The 16,383-nt window shown below is 33.5% G+C and overlaps 1 protein-coding gene across 3 annotated transcripts in view; it reads left to right on the top strand.

Annotated features, from left to right (window-relative positions):
- Positions 1 to 2,708: 2,708 nt before the first annotated feature.
- Positions 2,709 to 16,383, top strand: part of LOC117321670 (sorting nexin-4-like) — a 32,981-nt gene continuing 19,306 nt past the window's right edge. For all 3 annotated transcript variants that reach the window (XM_033876179.1, XM_033876178.1, XM_033876177.1), the window contains exons 1-6: positions 2,709 to 2,829; positions 11,705 to 11,811; positions 12,309 to 12,447; positions 14,179 to 14,256; positions 14,897 to 14,968; positions 16,308 to 16,355. In XM_033876179.1, coding sequence (XP_033732070.1) covers positions 2,743 to 2,829; positions 11,705 to 11,811; positions 12,309 to 12,447; positions 14,179 to 14,256; positions 14,897 to 14,968; positions 16,308 to 16,355 — 531 coding nt within the window. In that variant the 5' untranslated portion in view covers positions 2,709 to 2,742. The remainder of the gene's footprint in view (positions 2,830 to 11,704; positions 11,812 to 12,308; positions 12,448 to 14,178; positions 14,257 to 14,896; positions 14,969 to 16,307; positions 16,356 to 16,383) is intronic.

Raw genomic sequence — 16,383 nt, 5'->3', positions numbered from 1 at the left:
CCATTATCTCATTCTGTGTTGCATGTAACTGTAGTAGATATGTTCTTCCCATGATAACACAACTCCTAGGGTTCTTTCATACGAAGTTTATTGTATCCAATACAAAAAACCCTGTAACATGAATAAATCATATTACCAATAATACACATTACAGCATAATACATTCAAACAATTATACAAGATGTAGCATCTAATAACTGATCGTAATCAGTTGAAATTGTTAAACATATATATACTTTACAGCTAATTATTCATTCCATAAATTAGATAGAAGATAGCTACATGTATATCTATTACCAATTACATGAATAATTACAAAATACGTCACATTATAAAAATACCCACCTCAATGCGAAGAGGGCTTTTCCCGGACCAAGTCCGCCGAGTCTTTGCTTGCCGACTCGTACAATATTTACAATGTAGTCGTACTATTTAAATAAAACAATACACATTAAAATAATATTAACGCTTCATTGAAACAACTTGTTCTCTAAATTGACCACGCCCGATATTTAACTCAAAGAGAAACTTTCAAAAATAATAAACTTATAACGCTTATCAAATATATTAAACAAATACTATATTATATTACGCTTATATAATTTAGACAAGTACTTAAATCTCAGACTGGCCTAATCGTCGACAGATTCAAATAGTTGTATAATTCTGTAGCATAGATATAGGTGCTGTTGCATCGGCCACTCTGTCCAAAAGTGACCATAACCCCACTAAAATTACCCAACATCAAACATTCGAAACATTCATGTAGACAACACCATATATGGACAATATACATAATAGATAGACAAGTTACATAACGATACGTCACATCCGTCCAGTGGCTCACATTCATCCACACGTGCTAATTTCCCGCGCGCGCTAACGCCATGTCGCATTGCGTATGATACGTACAGTACACGTACGGTATACGTATTTCGCGGACGGCTGACATCCGGTATACACGCTCGCGTAGAGATGAAATAAATATAAACAATTAAAAAGCAGTATTGTAAAATAATGACACTACTACATAACTGATACATGTACCTAAAATCAGATCCAATAAGTTAGATCTTCAAAGTGTACAGAAATCAACTATTTCAGTAAAGGAAGATGGAAGGTGTATTACAAGTAACAAATACCTTTTATAAACTTAAAATTTTGAAATGTAGAACTGTTATGATCACTTAATTACCAGTACATTCAAAGAATCTCTTTCTTTACATATTAAATCAATGTTTAATCGATTTCTTTATGTGTTCAGGTTTCTGACTTTTAGCATTTGATGTATACACATAGAATGTTCAACATATATTATGGGCTGAATTAGGTTTTAATAAGCATAATATCACATCAAAAATGAAATTATGAATAGGCTGCTTAATTTAATCTGAAATTAAACTACAATATAAATTAAATGTATCAAATTGAAAATGTTCAAGTAAAGATAATTGTTTTCAAACGTTTTATTACATACTTTCAAGTGATGAAAACAAAATTACTGGAATTAAACATGTGAAATATATAACTGATCAATCAATACAAAATATAAAGTACCAAAAGATAAATGAAACTTAGCTTGAACAATTTAACTTAGTTAAAGGATTTTATAAAGTAAATCTGTCTTACTTAGTTACAGTGTATGATTAACAAGAATAGAAAGGTTGAAATATAACATCAAACTAAACTTCCAAAACCTTTTTAATAACTCTTGGAATATATTTATTATTTATTTAAAGGGTTTTACGTCTGCTATTACGGCCTTTGAATATAACTGCTATATAGCCTTATATATATATATACAGTACAGGTAAAAATCACAGGTAGCCTTGGATACTGCCCATTACCTGTATGGAGTTTTTGCTGTTTACCACCTCTTAGGGTGTAGTGCACTACTAGTTTACCTGTAGTTTAAATGTGGTGCATTACTAGTTTAAACGTAGTGCACTAGGTGTAAAGGTTAGCTAATATCGGTGTCAAGTTCATAATGAAGCACGATTAAAATCACCCGCTGACCACGGATTAAATGAATATACACTGAATATGCACTGCAAGATTGAATCTGATGATGTATATATAATTGTGAGTAAGATCAAGAAGTGATATGGTTAGCTATAGTTTCACATCAACAAAACAATAAAAGTAAAATAGTTATAATGAATTAGGAACATTTTAGGAATCTGAAACCAGTATGACATGACGGTATAATAGCTGTGAGTGTACGCCTATATTTCGAGGTTAAAATTAATGATTACAATCATTGAAACATTGCTGTCAATTTATGCGGTTGTCCTGATTGTTCGCTTCCACTTCGGTGGTAAACCATGTTATTTTAGTAATGTACAGTAAATAATTTAAGAATATCGTTTTTCAACCTTGAACTGCCACAGGTACCTAATAATAGCCCGATAATAAGTTTTAACTGGAAGAGAAATTAGATTTATTACATATTCTACTGCCATGATTTTCGCACTTTCCTTGTGTCTTTCTGTAAACAGCAGAAACATTATAACCTAATACATGTTTTTTGTTTTTAGAAGCGGAACATGCGTGAAAATCATTGAAAGACTGTTTCACCAGAAGAAGTAACTTCAACGATATATTTAGTACATACACTACTTGCAATGTCAAACTTCCGAAGAGTTCCGATTGCAATTTTTGACTCGCGCCATATCCCACACCCGAGGAATTCCGACGGTCTAAGCATCTCGATGATCCCGATTATATGCTAAGTATACAAAGATGGAGGAGGAGAAGGAGCAACCTCGCGACGTTTTCCCAAATTCTCCTGATGAGGACCCCACAGACTTGGCACGAAAGGCGGGGAAAGTAAATATCATCAACAGATAACTTTGCCATATTACAGAACAGTACATCCCATGCCTGTATGAGGCACTATAGAACCCGAACTAAAAGAGCAATTCAGCAATAGATCGATACGCAGTCAGTCTTTAAAATTCTGACCGGTTGTAATTGCATGTTTATGCCATAGGGGCTCGTTATTTTGAGTAGCATATGACATCAGTTTCAGTATTCATATAAATGTATACATAGCTATATACAGATCGGGGAGAAGTCCTGATTTCACTATTATAGTGATATTCCACTATAATAGCTAAATATAGCTATAAAAACAGTAGCAAATCGAAGCATTTATGACAGAAAAGTTATATGTGACAAAAAGCGAGAGTTAAGGTCGGTAGTAGCCCCAGTTTCCTCTGGCCCTGACACCATGTCTGGTGTAGGGCCAGAGTGCACTACTATATGAAAACGTGGAATTATCCGACACCGTTTGGTGTCGCTAAGAATCTGGTGTAAATACAATAAAATCGGGAGTGAAATAACACCTACCTTACATATATGGATGAATGAGATATTTATTTACCCCAGAACACCCATTTAGTCCCATCTAGGTGTTTTATTCCGTCCGTATAGACCCTCGCTTTACGCTAGTCAAAATTTCATACAGTTGACCCGCCATTTTGTAAGTGATAGTACGACTATAACCACCCGAATCGGAATGCAATGGACCGAAAAGACCACATATCAATTATTGTGTTTTTCTTCTTACATAGTTTAAATTAAGAAAACTAAGCTTATTATTTCCCAAAACCTGTTATATTCAATTCAAAAATTCATTATTTATAAATTATAAGCGGTAAAATATATAAAAATAAATGTTGTATTTTTTTCTTTTCGTTCCATCGCGCACTGATTATGGTAATTAGGTCGCCCGCGACCTACATAGTTAGCAATATGGCGTTGAGTCAAGTATGAAATTTTGACTAGCGTAAAGCGAGGGTTTATACGGACGGAATAAAACACCTAGGTGGGACTAAATGGGCGGTACGACGATTTACCCAAAAACACCCAAAAACACCCAAAACTACCCAAAAACACCCAAAAACCACCCCAAAACACCATAAACCTACCCAAAAACACCCTTAAATGTCGAGATAATCGCATTATCACATTAAAATTAGTGTTAAAACATTTTTTTGTCGACTTGCTAAACTACGATTTTGATTTTTGTTTTCTTGGTCCGTATATTTCAAGACACAAAAACGCACAACTACCCAAAAACACTCCAAAACACCATAAACCTACCCAAAAACACCCTTAAATGTCGAGATAAATGCATTATCATGTTAAAAATGGCTTTGAAAAAAGTTCTTGGTCGACTTGATAAACGACGATTTGGGTTTTGTTGTTTTGACTCGTATTTCTTTATACAATTTCGAAGCGCCCTATTCGAAGGGGCATAACTCTAGCCTGTACTCTTACAATACGGCCACGTGGTTAGTTCTTGTGTCATAAGCCGACCTTTATTTTTTGAACAAATAAACAAGTTTTTGTTCTTGATTCTGATATTGCTTTAATATTTGTAGTAAATCTGTTTTAATTTTTTTTTATTTTTACTACTTACTTGTTTTTCATATTTCCATAGTACATGTAATTTCATTTTATTTTTTATTAATGCTTGGCATCTATATCAAAACTCTGTATATGGTACGCTTCATATAGGAAATATGTAGAAAGTATTGGAAACAAACGTGAACACGTGCCTGCAATTAATGCGAATTAGATAACAATTATGTAAGGGCTGAATAAACTTTTTGAGTTATATTTGTGAATTAGTTATAACAAGTGCTACCAGGGACATAATGTTCTGTTAAAACTGGCCATATATAACATGTAACATCTTACTAATTTTCTATTATAACGAGCCGTATACAACTTGTAACATCTTACTATTTTCTATTATAACGGGTCAAATACAAAGTGTATCATCTTAATAATTTTCTATTATAACGGGTCATATATAACATGTAAAATCTTAATAAGTTTCTATTTTAACGGGTCGTTGTAACATGCATAGCATTTAAATAACGGGCCGTTTATAACATGTAACGACTTACATCATATAGCCTTTATTATTATGAGGGCATGGTTTGTTGCATACCAATATTTATTTCGGTTATAATACTTCTCTGCTTCTAGTAATATAAGTTTAAAATGCAATTCATACATGATGTGAAATAAATTCTGAAAATTTAGAATTTTTACTAGCCAAAACAGCAATGGATACGTTGCAAATCTACTTCGGAAGATACCGCTTTTTGTGATATTCGGATCATTTGTCCGAACTTGATAAAACTTGTCCATGAAAGATTAGTAACGCCCAGGCAAGATTCATAGAGTAAATTTTCAACATCGTGGGTATATGAATGAGCCAACTTAGGTTAATTATTCTATAGGCAAACCTTTGATATACGAATTTGTTTTGCTTGTAGGGAAAACGAAACTCACTGAATTCCAAAAATTATGTATTTGATTTTAAAAACTTGAAAATATATTCCCTCACAAGCAATTATTGGCGCGTGCCGATTAGAACACCAGAAATCGCAGACACCTGTGGTGCAGTGACAGGTGTGACGAGCTTGTGAACCGTAATTTCACACCTGGTAATTGTTTAGCGGTATACTTACCAATTCAAACTTGAGAATTCGTAATTCTCCGAACATGTTTATACATCTTTTAAAAGTCCTTTTTTAAGTGAAGATATGACTTGCGACACGAATGGAAAGCAAAATCACAAGGGTCTCGATCACTTCACGATAATTACACAATTACAAAAAGATTTTTTTTTTTTTTTTATTAAATCGTACACTTTAATCATTGCGAGTTTAATAAGTTTTAGTATTAATTATGATTAGTCACGATGAACTAAATTGTATGTTTTTTATCATAAAAAACGGAGCTAAAATTATGGTTTTAATAAGTACCTTATATATGTACCTGCACGAAAACTATCAATAATATTATAATTGTTGCGAAGCACTTTTATATTATTTCACTGACAACGATCGTATATATGTATATCTTTCTCAAGCATTTAATCGTCGGTTATCCATGAGACAATGACATGTTCAAATAAGGGATAAAATCTGGTATGTATAAGTACGTTGTAGGCTGGTTTTCATACGGGAGAGATATAGTCTAGTGTAGATCATGATGAATCTATTTATTAATTTCTGAATTAAGTGTCCTTCACGACAGGTGCAATTCGCGTACTTCGATGTGCGATATCTCGGCACTCGGTGAACAGATTTTGACATTTTTCTTTGGTGGTTACATAGAATAACATATTTGAATATCGTTTTTCGTTCCAGGTACACTTTAATGTAGAGAAAACAATTACCGAAACTAAATATACACGTCTCTGCCGAAACTGAGAACTAATGCGGTTTAATTAAATTGGCATTATTTTCGAGGAATGGACCCAAATATATGTCTTCATTGCACAACTATATCATACGTTGAATATTAGGGTTTTAAATGACCAAGAGATATCTAAAATCATTTTTATTCATTCGTGTTTCGCGGTCCGATTGCCGTCTGAGTTGAATATCAATTTAACAGTTCTATATTTTAATGAAAAAAGCATGTGTTATAATTCCAACATCCTCATTCTGCAAATTCTACATGAACTTGTAAAATACAAAATCAGAATCAATAATAATGATTTAATATATTATCTATGGTTATGCATATTACACAATATGCAAGAAATAATAAGTGCAGGATACAGTACTTTACCTTGATGATAAGTAAGGTTATGAACTATATATGATTGACTACTCAGATTCATTTTCTGTATGAAATATTTGTTTACTTTGCTTTACTGGACAATAAAGACATTCAACATATTTCAACTATATATATTACTCCATCCTATTCTTTTAGCTGCCTAATACATTCACAGATATGGATGGTAATTTCTATAATATTTGAAGATCAATTTCTCACACCTGGGGAGATGATTGACATGCCTGTGTATATCTAATTGGCCAGTGTATTGAAATATTTCCTGAGGCTATACCTGAACTGTCCGGTAATAAAATGGTGTCACATCTGTATCAGCAGGTGTGGGCAGAGAGAGGAGGGGGATCTTTTTCACTTCCACTTTATTCACTCTAAGCCTTTTTATTTATTTAAACATATTTTTATTTGTAACTGAACTTTACAAAGGGATTGGGCACAAGTTATACAACTTATATAAAGCCCTTTCCCGATATAATTATACATATTATATTCACTCTAAGCCTGACAGCTCATAAGCATACTAAAAGATTACATCATATGATTTACAATCCTTAATATATAATACAAATTACCGAAAGATCAATCTGATTAAAATCAGCTGTTACATGGCTACGTTTACTATGCACTACGCCTGAACAGAAACGTTTGATTCACGTAAGTTTGTCCATTGGAAAGACGTCGTCCTAACGTTACACAAACACGTTACTAAAACGTTATCCCCACGTTATATACACGTATTTTTTCCGTAATTGGAACGATGCACAAACGTGAATGAATGTGCAGTAGACGTTTCTTAAACGATTAATTAATTTATGTAACGTTAATATGATAACCTTTCCGCAACGTTTATCTACCATATGTTCCACGTATCTGCAACGTTGCATAAACGTAAGTAAGTTTCTCTTATTATTTCGTAACAGAGTAAAACTTTTAGGCAACGTTTTGTAATTACCATGAAACGCTAATGTAACTTGTCTGCAACGCTTATCTGACATTTATTCGACGTTTCGGCAACATTGCATAAATGTCATTTAGTTGAAATTAGACTTCATACCGAAAATTTCGTAACGAAATGAAACCTTTCTTCAATTCTGGTGAAATGAATGGGTCGCCACGTTGTATTTCACTTCACGTCTTTTTCACGCTGTGCTACGTTTTCCAGCGCACACCAATGTACACTTTTATACAAAACATGACCTGCTATATATTTTAGTGACAAGACTTAATTTATTATTTGATATCCAGTATTTTCCTCGTCTCACACAGATTCATCTTCTCTGCTCGTCACAGTGTCGTGGATTTCCTCTGAAACAAAAGTAATAAACATTGATACCTTACAATTTTTCTGCTCGGTCATTTTTTTTGGGGGGGGGGGGGGGCATTTTGAATTAATAAAATCTATATAGGTCCCGTTCTTATTCATTAAATCTTGTATTGGGGTATTCCTATATGGAATTCGATTACCGAAATGTACCACTAGAGAGATATTTTGAAGCAGACTTTTGATTCAAAAGCCATAAGAAAGTGCCAGTCACAAAGGTACAAAAACGATCAGAAAATTTATAACTTGAACGCCTTTAATATTTATTTGAATAAAAGAATAATGATGATATCCTCAAATAAATCCACAAGCAAAATTAACAGAAATTCTTTGAAATATCATAACTCAATCGCTATAACAAGTCGCGTATTGTTTTTGATACAAGTGGGGTATGCATTTAATGGGCGCTGCCATTTTGTGCTTAGTCACATGATCTAAGTCACGTGCATTAATTGTAGATTGAAATACCGTTAAACAATGGTTTTGTAACATTTTTAAATATTTCAATACACGGAAAGGATATGTCGAAACACTTGAATGGCATTCGATATAACATAGTCATTTTTAATGAACGTGTATAAGTATTTACAGTTCGAATAGCTACGGTAGAACACGTGTGTACACCCACACCAACCTCATCACAAAATATAGTAAACTTTTTACGAAGTACCCGCACGTAGAATTAATTAACAAGTTAAAATTAGTATCCTGCTACATATGTTCCTCAAACCGATATATGTCAAAAATATGAATAAAACAGTTATATGTACTTACCGAGTTCTTTAATGACGCGAGTCCACTGTGTACTGCTCAGTTAAAGATGGAGTGGGTAGACAATAATTAATATTAAGTGCAAAAAAGTTGAATGAAAGGTAATCAAATCATGTTTTTATTTCCTGTTGATTTAACAGTATTCGCAATAATACATACAAGCTGTTACAAATCCATTTCTTCTGAACTAGTTTTACATTAAATATTCCATAATTACATTACAATCATTGTAAATATTATATATCTAACATGATATAATATAAGCAATATTAAGACCAAGCTATTACAATCATAGAACATTTTACCAAAATAACATATCCAATATACTTATTTTAAACCATTAAGTTGTACAATATTATAAAATTGGTTATTTAACAGAACGCTTAAATATAGACTCTAACTGATAAAAGAGGGCAAAATATCACCGAAAACGTAAACAACCCTGGTGTTTATTATCATTTGTATATTCAGTCTCAGTTTACCCGTGTCGGAGTTATACTTTTAATATGGTGATCTAGACTGCTATAAAAGCAATCAAATAATATCAAAATTTGTTTCGTGATAATTTATGTACATAAATTTTTCGTACAAACTAAGTTAGCTACATATTATTGGTTTCCGCGTGCCTGAGTCATACTTTATGGTCGTCTATAGACCAATACTAGCTAGATTAGTAATATTTCAAACTTTTTGTTTGAATACCTTTAAATATGTAGTATTTCTATATCAAACATATTGCAGTATAAATGCATAATTTTATGTATAGTTCCAGTATGAAAATGGTGTTCGCTATGTTATTGGCAAGCATTATATTTCCAGTTTTAGATTAATATTATGATAATTGATAATAATTACTCTTTGTAATCACCTTTATGTACGTGTATCGTTGTCATATTTCCGATACAGATGTGATAATCTTGCATTATTTTAGCTATAAATAGTGTTCTCTTAATAAATTAAATGTATCTATCCATATAATTTCAATAAGTTCGGATGAAATTCAGACTTTGTTGACACATTTTTTATAGGTTGCATATATTATTGTTTAAATGTATATTTGTAAACGCTATATTATCATTATTGTTGTGGTGATATATTTAATTTTATTCTGAATAAATGTCAAGAACTGGATCCTCAGTTTTTCTTTCTTATTCTTCCACGAGGTATGTACCGAAAGCCACGTGGTCATTTTTTTGAAGTCTTTGCTTGTTACAGTTACCTCCCTTCGAATATACTTCGTTTCAATTTCAGAACTGAGAACCGAAATCAGCACTAATCAAGTTGGTTAAGAATCTTTTAAATGTCATAATTAAGCTTGCCATGCATTTATCTCGACATTAAAGGGTGTTTTTGGGTAGGTTTATGGTGTTTGTGGGTGGTTTTTGGGTGTTTTTGGGTAAATCGTCGCGTCAAATATAGTCTTTGCTTGTTAGAGTTACCTCCCTTCGAATATACATTTTACAATTTCAGAACTGATAACCTAAATTAGCACTAATCAGGTTGGCGAAGGACCTTTTAAATGTCATAATTAATGTTGCCATGCATTTATCTCGACATTTAAGGGTGTTTTTGGGTAGGTTTATGGTGTTTTTGGGTGGTTTTGGGGTGTTTTGGGGTGTTTTTGGGTAAATCGTCGCGCCCCTAAATGGGTGTTCTGGGGTAAATAAATATCTCATTTATCCATATATGTAAAGTAGGTGTTATGTCACTCCCCATTTTATTGTATTTACACCCGATTCTAAGCGACACCAAACGATGCGCTCTGACCCTACACCAGACATGGTGTCAGGGCCAGAGCAAACTCGGGCTAGGTCGGTAGGTACATGATCCATGTCCTTGGTTGCTATGATAACTGTGTAAAAATTGAAATTTCACCTGTGCATTTTTCTGTAAAATCATCTTTTTCGTAACCAGAAATTACAATTTCTGTTTCATTTGCTTATTTCCTAATATCTAATTCATGTGAACGTCACTTCAATCTGTATATACTTTCCCATAATTTTCCTAATCCAAACAGAGCCGCTGCAAACGGAAGTGGAATAACACATTTTTTCTTGTTTTTTTTTCCGAATCTGGAGACGACAACCATCATTCTGATCTATTAGTATAGAGATTGAAAAACAGCGATTTCACAGAAAAATGCACTGGTGACATTTTAATTTTATTGCCGGTATTGTAACAACCAAGCACATGGATCATGCACCTACAAACCATAACTCTCGCTTTTTGTCAGGTATGCCTTTTCTGGCTGAAATGCTTCAATTTGCTACTGTTTATATAGCTCTATAAAGCTATTATAGTGGAATACCACTATAATAGTGAAATCAAGACTTCTCCCCAACCTGATATAGGTAACACCGATTTTTATAAGGTTTGAGAATGTATATGAATACTGAATTTATAGTGTTGTGGTTGTTAACGGATGTCATGTATTACTCAAAATCTTAGAACTGTCAGAGTCCCCGCCCCCTATAGGAGTTTGACATTGTATCAGTAAGAATATGTAATTATATGTAGCAGAAATGGACTGGGATGAATGCCGGCGATCAGGTAGCTGAATTAGTAGAGCATCCGGCTAGTGTTTGGAGGTCCCAGGTTCGAACAGGCAGTGCATTTTCTTCTATTACACACACACACACATATATATATAAGCCATATAAAAATATCCAGTATATGATAAGAAATGACTAGGAATGACCCAAATGTTCACCCTAGTCAATTCTTGTAAAGTATTTTGAAACGCATTTTTATAAATTGTCTATTTGCATTGTAAATGGAGCAGATGAGTTTGCTGTAATGTTTGGTTGGAGATTAATACCAGAAACCCTGGTTTAAGTTCATGTCAGGACATATATGTGTTTGTTTGTATGTTCATTCATGTTATATTGTTCCATTTACTTGTGGTTAAAAGTCCAAGAGGGCTGGTCTATATGTCCATCATTTCCACTGTACATGTCATGACTAAATACATGTAGTATGCTTGTATTTTGATGGATATTTTTTCAGACAAATTTGCTGCAATGGATGGAGGTTTCAGTCTCAGAACCTGAGAAACGGACAACAACATCCATGAAAGTCCAGGACACCTACATCGTTTATCTGATAGAGACAAGGTGAGAGCACAAATAAATATCAGGAAATGTTTTAAAGTGTTAATTAAATTTAAAAGAAGTACCGGGTAGTTTTCTTCTCTGAAATTATAATCATAGATTCACTTTTCTTGCTTTTAGGCTGTGTATTAATTATATTGCCACTCTTAACAAAATCTAATGTGTGAATTGTAATATATATTGAGATTATATTGCAAGGTTATAGATTAATTAAGTCTTTAAATAGTTACAGGTAGCAAATGATAAACTCAGACATTATTGGTTTATATTTTGCCTTGATGATATATTAAGTGTCATCTGTCATTTAACTTTTAGTTTTTGATTAGTTTTAACTCTTGAATTAACACTTTCTTAATGGTTAATGAGATTTCAACCAGCTATTAATTACATTTGCTCACCTCTCAATGCAACATAACAATCTAAGAAATGAGGCATATATGTAGTACTTGTAAGAAACATGTGACACATGTAGTGAAACATTCAAGTCTTAAATCCATCAGGATAACAGAAGTGAAGCTTAAATGTTTTGGGGATGGAACAACATCACTTTGGAGAAGATACAGTGAATTTGAGCTGCTGCGTAATTATCTGGACATCACATACCCTGCTGTTGTAGTACCACCATTACCAGAGAAAAAGGTAGGTCAATAGGTAGAGTGTCGAACAATATCTAAATAAAGATGGGGCGTTATACTGTCGATATAAGTGGTATAATACAGACCTATAGATCTAAATAAAGATATGGCACTACTGACAAAATTCAGTTGATATTAGTGGTATATACGGAGGTAGAACTATAGATCTAAATATTAATTACGCAGTCTATGTTAGATATAGAGAGGAAAACAAGATCTAGAGTATATATATAGTGTAACACTTTGTAACACATCGGAACACAATGACACTCTTATGATATATTACTAAAATATGTAACACATTGACACACTATGTAACACATTGACACACTATGTTGCACATTGACACACTATGTAACACATTGACACACTATGTTACACATTGACACACTATGTAACACTTTGACACACTATGTAACACATTGACACACTATGTTACACATTGACACACTATGTAACACATTGACACACTATGTAACACATTGACACACTATGTAACACATTGACACACTATGTTGCACATTGACACACTATGTAACACATTGACACACTATGTTACAAATTGACACACTATGTTACACATTGACACACTATGTAACACATTGACACACTATGTTACTTACACATTGACACACTATGTAACACATTGACACGCTGGTTACACATTGACACACTTTGTAACACATTGACACACTATGTTACACATTGACACACTATGTTACACATTGACACACTATGTTACACATTGACACGCTGGTTACACATTGACACACTATGTAACACATTGACACACTATGTAACACATTGACACACTATGTTACACATCGACACACTATGTAACACATTGACACATTATGTTACACATTGACACACTATGTAACACATTGACACACTGGTTACACATTGACACACTATGTTACACATTGATACACTATGTTACACATTGACACACTTTGTAACACATTGACACACTATGTAACACATTGACACACTATGTAACACATTGATACACTATGTAACACATTGACACACTATGTTACACATTGACACACTATGTTACACATTGACACACTATGTTACACATTGACACATTATGTTACACATTGACACACTATGTAACACATTGACACACTGGTTACACATTGACACACTATGTTACACATTGATACACTATGTTACACATTGACACACTATGTAACACATTGACACACTATGTTACACATTGATACACATTGACACACTATGTAACACATTGACACACTATGTTACACATTGACATGCTGGTAACACATTGACATATTGACACACTATGTAACACATTGACACACTATGTAACACATTGACACACTATGTTACACATTGACACACTATGTAACACATTGACACACTATGTAACACATTGACACACTATGTAACACATTGACACACTATGTAACACATTGACACACTATGTAACACATTGAAACACTATGTAACACATTGACACACTATGTAACACATTGAAACACTATGTAACACATTGACACACTATGTAACACATTGACACACTATGTAACACATTAACACACTATGTAACACATTGACACACTATGTTACACATTGACACACTATGTAACACATTGACACACTATGTAACACATTGACACACTATGTTACACATTGACACACTATGTAACACATTGACACACTGGTATGTAATACATGTACATGTATTATAAGATCGCTATATCCACAGGTCACCTATGTATGGCAGAATTCGGCGACCGACAAGTTTGACCCGGACTTTGTTGATAGGCGCAGAGCAGCATTAGAGGTAAAATGCAATCTTCATAGATATGAATTTATTTATGTTATAGATATGTGTGTGTGTGGTTTAAGAAATCATGAAATTGCCACATTCACACAAAATGAGCACATACTGAGGTTCTATACTATTTGGTCAAATAGTCAAATGGTCAAATTTATCTATCACATGGTCATTTGGTCAAAATGGTGGTTATATGGACACAGTTGTGTTTGTCAGTAAAAATATCAGAAATATCAGCGTGAATTAAATGCAAGATGCTGTCAAACTTCAATTCTGTTTGTTAACAAACTTTCATTAAATTATTCTTTGTTTATTTAGGAAGAAACTTTGTATTAAAGACTTCTACCTCCTGATCAGACATTTTCATTCAGTTATCATCTTTAGATCTAAATTGTCAGTTATTATCTATCTTACTGGAAAGGCATTTTATGACAATTTTTACAACTAATGTGTTACTTTAGAGAGGAGCTTTCTTGTTTTAAGGAAAATTCAAACTAATACGTGAGCCAGCTTGATTAAATTGATGATATTCATGTCGCTCACATATCTCCCTTGTTTTAGGCCAAAACCCTGTTAAATAATCATCACTCTCCCTTAATGGTCTGAAACATGATGTGTATGTCATGTGTTTATGTTGATGTTACAGATATTCCTGTTAAGAGTAGCTGCTCATCCTATCCTGTCTCAAGATAAAGTCTTCATTGGATTTCTACAGCAGGTAACTTACAGTACTGTTCTTGGTGATTTACCTGTAAATATAAACACTGTCTTCACTTATACATGAATCTGGTATACAGAGTTACAGCTCTATGCTCAGTATATAGGTAATTGATAAACAGGTAGTTTGTAAGCATTGGAAGATAACCTGAAAATGCATCATTTATAGACAGATTTTGCTTACTTTGGTGGCAGTCTTTCTATACAGATTTTTCTCCCTTGGGTGGTCTTTTTAGACAGATTTCTCTTGTCTCCCTAGGGAGGTCTTTATAGACAGATTTTTCTCCCTTGGGTGTTCTTTTTAGACAGATTTTTCTTCCTTGGGTGTTCTTTTTAGACAGATTTGTCTCCCTTGGGTGGTCTTTATAGACATTTCTCTCCCTTCTGTGTTCTTTTTAGACAGATTTGTCTCCCTTGGGTGGTCTTTATAGACATTTCTCTCCCTTCTGTGGTCTTTTTAGACAGATTTGTCTCCCTTGGGTGGTCTTAATAGAAAGATTTATCTCCTTTTGACAGTCTTTTATACAGATATCTCTCAATTAAGACATATTTCTCTCCGTTGGACGATCTTTAAAGACAGACTTCTTTCCTTTCGGGGGGGGGGGGGGGGGGGGGGGGGGGTTGAGTTCTTTATAAGTTAAGACAGATTTCTTTCCTTTAGGCAGTCTTATATAGTTTTTTCTCTCAATTGGATGGTCTTTATAGACAGATTTCTCTCCCTTGGATGGTTGTTAGATGTTTCACATAACTATTTCAGCCAATCAGCTAGAGTGCTTCACCTGAACCAAGTCTGTGAAGAAAAATTTTTCTTTAGATTTGTGGCTATTTCCTCAGTAAATAACACATGCAATGGATACTTTCTATATACGAGAATAAAAAGTAGGGTCTTGAGATTTTAAAAATCAAAAATATACACTCCTGGTATAAATAGAAAGATATAGGATTCTAGGTGTAAAAAGGCGGGACTTCCCCAGGTCGGGGTTCCCCTTTCCACTCTAAATATCAGGGTTACTGTCTTCAAAGTACTGGTGTGCTCTTATATGCTATTTAACCTATCCAATAACAAAATTTGAGCTTCAAATGAGTGATTGAGGGGATGGAGTCATAAGTAATAACATAAAGTGAAATAATTAGTTGTGTGAGACCTTACAGAGAGTTTTCTCTCCCTTTGGTGGTGTTTATATCTCTCTTTAGACAGTTTTATTGCTTCTTCACAGCATGTTATAAAGTCATTGAAATGCCTTACAGTCAATGGTTCCTTAAACATTTTTTTCTAATTAACAGAAATGCTACATAACATTTGTTTTATTGCTAAAGCTTCTTTGATTTGTATGTTTTAGGAGGAAGGATGGAAGGACTTGGTGTATAATACAGATTTCCAAAGCAAGGTACGATGTGTAATATGTAACCATCACT

The sequence above is a fragment of the Pecten maximus genome, chromosome 2 (assembly GCF_902652985.1).
Source record: "Pecten maximus chromosome 2, xPecMax1.1, whole genome shotgun sequence".
In the NCBI taxonomy this organism is placed as follows: domain Eukaryota; kingdom Metazoa; phylum Mollusca; class Bivalvia; order Pectinida; family Pectinidae; genus Pecten; species Pecten maximus.
The sequence above is the reverse complement of the archived record's forward strand: the minus strand, read 5'-3'. Positions and strand labels throughout refer to the sequence as shown.